The sequence below is a fragment of the Chelonus insularis genome, unplaced genomic scaffold (assembly GCF_013357705.1).
Source record: "Chelonus insularis isolate UGA/USDA-ARS -01 unplaced genomic scaffold, ASM1335770v1 scaffold_277_pilon, whole genome shotgun sequence".
Taxonomy (NCBI): Eukaryota; Metazoa; Arthropoda; class Insecta; order Hymenoptera; family Braconidae; genus Chelonus; species Chelonus insularis.
In genome coordinates, this window is record NW_023276791.1 from 1,938,559 (window position 1) to 1,943,551 (window position 4,993).

At 29.4% G+C, this 4,993-nt stretch overlaps 1 protein-coding gene across 1 annotated transcript; it reads right to left on the minus strand.

The window, feature by feature from the left end:
- Positions 1–228: 228 nt before the first annotated feature.
- On the minus strand, positions 229–3,290 carry LOC118073272 (BTB/POZ domain-containing protein 6-B-like). The gene is made up of 2 exons (XM_035093669.1): positions 3,149–3,290; positions 229–3,077 (listed from the first exon to the last, which is right to left on the minus strand). Exon 2 carries the CDS (start codon positions 3,016–3,018, stop codon positions 2,140–2,142), a length of 879 nt encoding a protein of 292 aa, XP_034949560.1. The 5' UTR covers positions 3,019–3,077; positions 3,149–3,290; the 3' UTR covers positions 229–2,139.
- Between the last annotated feature and the right edge of the window lie 1,703 nt (positions 3,291–4,993).

The window sequence follows — 4,993 nt, forward strand, 5'->3', positions numbered from 1 at the left end:
ATGAGTACTTTGTTTTTTTTTCTAGTCTTTCGACAACAATGGTTCTGATTTTTTATTTCAAAATTTTTTTTACCAACTTTATCAAAAGATCTCATAGTATCTTATTAAATTTTTGTTTTCTAACAATTTAATAATACAAAGTTTCATTGCGAAAAATAAAAAAAAATTATTCTTTATTATTTTAATTAAAATTATAAAGAAAACATAAATAATCTTTGATTCCACAGCAGTAGATTCCCTAAATCATCCAATTTAAATTTATGAAAAGCTTAACGATCAAAATTGGTTACAAAGTCGTTTATGCCTGCCTTGATCATTCGAAAGAAACAAAAAAGTTACAAAGAAAACAAAGATTACTCTATGGAAATATTATTTTATAGAGCGAACAAATGGATACAACTAGAATTTATTAAAAGCGAAAGCAATAAAAATTCCATTTAGTCAAATAATCAAGCTTAGATTTCGATTTCGAGTCCTAGCATTTATACAATGACTTACATCTCAATATATTAATAGCCAACATTCTCAGTGAATCATTGTGATACATAATTTATCTGTATTATGTGATAGATATGATTGGCTACATTTACGACAAGGCGTAGCCGAAGCAGATTCGAAACCAGAATCGATCCTTACACCATTTATCCACCCATGAATTTCATCTCCCACAATCTAGTCTATTATATTAAATTTTACTTGAATCATTAAAACCTGCTAACAAAGAAAAAATATACATATCTGCGTATCAAAATAATGAGCAAAAATTAATGAGAATTCTAATTGTGGTAATATAAATAGTCGATTAAGTATTGACGGGAAGTGTATTCATTAAAATTGGAGACTGATGATGGTCCAAGATGTTCACCACTGGTCACTTTATCTTTCATTTTCTTTTATTTTGCAAAATAATTTTTGGACCAACCCACAATCTAATCGATATCTTAATTGGGTGTATCGTTCCATCTTAAAATAAAGCCGGTTCAGACCATTATGCCTTTCAGCACCCCTATTATCCATTTAACCACCTTTCAGTTCTTCATCTTCAGATTATGTCCGTTAATTTCGTTCACTTGTCACTGAAACCTTCCTTCCTTGACAAAAATATTCGCCTGAGGGAATTTTAATGCATGAAATCTTGAATTTTATTTTGGTGTTTCGTTCTTTAGTATCCTCATCTTTATCCTAAAGTCCTTGATATTGTGGATATCTTATGTACACAACAAAAAAAATCATGCCCTAAGGGGCTAATAAAATAGTCATTTATTTGTGAAATTTCAAGTTGAATTTCCGTTGATAGCTGCTGTGAAATATTTTTTAAAAAATTATTCATTGAAGAGAAATTTGATTTGACATTTTGTTATTGTTAAATATGTTCAAATAATTTTTATCTCTGATTGACACTTAGAATCCTTTTTAAGCCTTTCCTAATATATAGATAAATTTGAAAGACATTAGCTCATGTCCTTTCTTTCATTCGTTGGCGTTTTAGAAGAATTATTATTTGTAAAAAAAATTGGCACAGGAACCTTTGTGTTTTTAGAACATATATTCATAAAAATTGCAAAAGCTTCACTCTCTGTTAATAATAAAGATGATTCAATTCCTTTAGCAAATATCTCGTGCTGCCCTCGTAAAGCAATTTGGTGTTTGGATGTTTGCTTATCACAAGATGGATCCATTCTCAAAATTTTTTTCAATAGTATACTTTTTTACTAAGCCTGCTTACACGTGATATAACCTGTAGAGGTTAGAAATTATTATTTCTACGTTATTTTCTTGTTTATTTTATTCTTCAAGTGGTAATACATGCATTGATGTACAAACAAATATAAAAAAAAAATTGTATCAAACATTCCAATATATTAGTTCACAAAGTATTATTCTAGAAATATAAAAAATTGTATTTTTTATAATCGCGCACTAAATACTTTTACTGATTACATCAAGGCTGCCAAAGGATGTAAATAAAAGTGGCCCCACTCATAATTAAAAGTCACGAAATATTTTTTCAAGTCGTCCGGATTGGCAAACCAGATGCAATTTGTTGTGGTGCTGAATTTGAATTCTTTAAATTTAAATATAGATAATTATAATAAAATCGTGATAATTATTATTATAAGCACTGAGAAATCTATACATTTAATGCCGATAAATTCTAGACTGATTTCTTCCATGTAATCGAGTAGAAAAATTTTTAGGCATAGTAATATTGGTGTTCCTTTTAGGCATAGAAATATTCATAAAAATTGCAAAAGCTTCATCTCTTCTTAATAATAATGATGATTCAATTCCTTTAGCGAATATCTCCGGAGTTAAAGTCATGAATCTAATTTCTGATAGCGCATTTCCTAGTACTTTTCTTAGACATAGAGTATTCGATGAGTATGATTTCCTCTTACATTCAGCTTTTGCCCATCGCTCTGCAGCAGCTAATAATTCGATTTCTGATACAATATTTAGGTCATTTTGTTTAAATATTGTTAATAATGTATCTAATTCTACTTCTTCCCAACTAGGTTCTTTTAAAACTTCACTTGTCCTATTGCATAACATGTTCAAACATTCTGTTTCTAAATCAACATATTTATAAAGCTTTGCTAATTCATAAGCCTCGCACACGTTGTGTGGAGAAAGATGAGAGCTTAGATACGTTACACATTGTTCTACTAAATATTGCAGCATATATTTTTCACTACAATAAATTAGTTTATAAGTTAATTCGAAGGATTTCAACTCGACCTTATCTGTATAAATGTATTTTAGCAGAGTTTTGAATGTTTCCGGATGAACATCAGGAATTGGAATTGAATTAGCTGTTTCTGGTATACTTCCATAGAACATTGCTTTGAAAACTGGACTAGCCATGGCTAACAAAAGTTTGTGGCCCTCAATGACTTCTTGTTGAGGTTTTTGACCGACAATAAATTTACAATCAACCAATTCTCCAGATTCTAATAAATGCTGCCCTCGTAAAGCAATTTGGTGTTTGGATGTTTGCTTATCACAAGATGGATCCATTCTCAAAATTTTTTTCAATAGTATACTTTTTTACTAAGCCTGCTTACACGTGATATAACCTGTAGAGGTTAGAAATTATTATTTCTGCGTTATTTTCTTGTTTATTTGTTCTTAAAGTGTCAATACTTACATTCATGTAAAAACCAATGTCAAACAAAAATGGTATCAATGTTCCAATAGACTAATTCACAAAGTATTATTGTAGAAATATATAAAAAATTATATTTTTTATAATCGCGCACTAAATACTCTTACTGCTTGATTACTTCAAGGCTGCTAAAGAATGCAAATAAGAGTGGCGCCACTCATAATTAAAAGTCACGAAATATTTTTTTTAGTCATTCGGATTAGCCAACCAGATGCATTTTATTGTGGCGCAGAATTTAAATTCTTTAAATTTAAATATAGATAATTATAACAAAATCGTGATAATTATTATAAGCACTGAGGAAGTTATTCTCATAGTCCTAGGTCATTTTGATATTTTTTTCGTGATTACCATAAAAACCTCATAGCTATTACGTTTTTTCAAGTCGCGGAATACAATGGTTTTATAAGCTGATTTTAATAATTTAAATATATATCACTATAGCAGCTCAGTGATAGAGTGCTTGAGCTCATAACCAGAGAATTGAACTCGTGTATAATACCATGATATTGATGCACATCAACATCTTCAGTAAGAAAGTTGTATAAAACAATGAATTTTCCGACTTCATTTTAGCAATTTTCTAAATATTCCATTATTAAAGATTTCGATTGCAATGCTCTGGTGTACATGGTGAAAATTTTTTTCGACTTATCATCTAATTTATGTAGAATAACCAATTTTATGGATGTCAAGAAATTTCTGTCTGATTGTTTACTCAAATATTATATTATATTTTTTAACTGTTACTGTAAAAATTACCTTAAAATAAATAAAATTCTTTTTATCAGAGGAAATAAGAATACAATAATGGTATTTCAGTTTAAAAGTTAAAAATATACTCTTCTATTGTAACCATACTATTAATTATAATTTTTTCAAACAAAATAAAATAAGAACAGTTATGTTATTAATAACATTTTAATTATAATTAGTGTTATTAATTATTGTTTTCAATTAAAATGGTGGTGTACTTATAGTTGAAAACGGCTTATTAGGATGTTTAGATCAGTCTGTTAGGATTCCATACTGATTCGTCTTAAATGCATATCTGAAGATATAACATGCACATATACCTGTAAACGGGTCTATTCGGTTTTCTCTTTTCGACCTATATGTTCCTTCTCTGCTGACTGACGATAGATGGAAGCCGTCAAAGCGGGGGAGAACATAAGAGCTCATAAATGCGAATTTAAGAGGTGTAATAAAGGCACGTTGAAATCGAGAGTAAAGAAACGAGTTAGAAGATTGTGCGCGCGTGCCGATCGTGACATTTTCATGTTTCTTCATTAATGGAAAAAAAAAATTTGGATGAAGAAACTATTCGGGAAATCCAATCCTTTTCTCTGGCCCTTAGAATTCTATTCATAAAAATTGGTTCGGCATTGGACTTTGTCGAGTTTTCAGTCAAATGGATTGCTATTGTAATGACCTCGTAAAATCCTAAATAGTAGTATTAGTGCTGCAACTCTCCCTTTTCGAGGTTATGCAAAAAATCTTAATGCCCTTGTTGTGTTTATGTATTTCATTGATGCAGCAAGTGGTTTTGCCTTGAATTTGTCACGTTTATTACTGCCATACATCTTTTATATTTTTAAAAATTTACTTGAAAATATTGTTCTGCATCAATGGATGTATGGTTATTTATTGGAACTTCACAATGAAAGAATTGTTGGTTTTATTATAAAATAATGTTTCTATAATATTAGAAATATAATATAATTTTTATTGTGTTCCTTTCACAATATCAGATACAAATGAAAAGTAGAAGAAAAAATAAATGTAAAATAGTTCAAATGCACCATGGTAGAGCATCTTACCATCTAA

Coding starts and splice junctions, on each gene's coding strand:
- LOC118073272 (XM_035093669.1), bottom strand. CDS start 3,018: ATGGATCCATCTTGTGATAAGCAAACATCCAAACACCAAATTGCTTTA.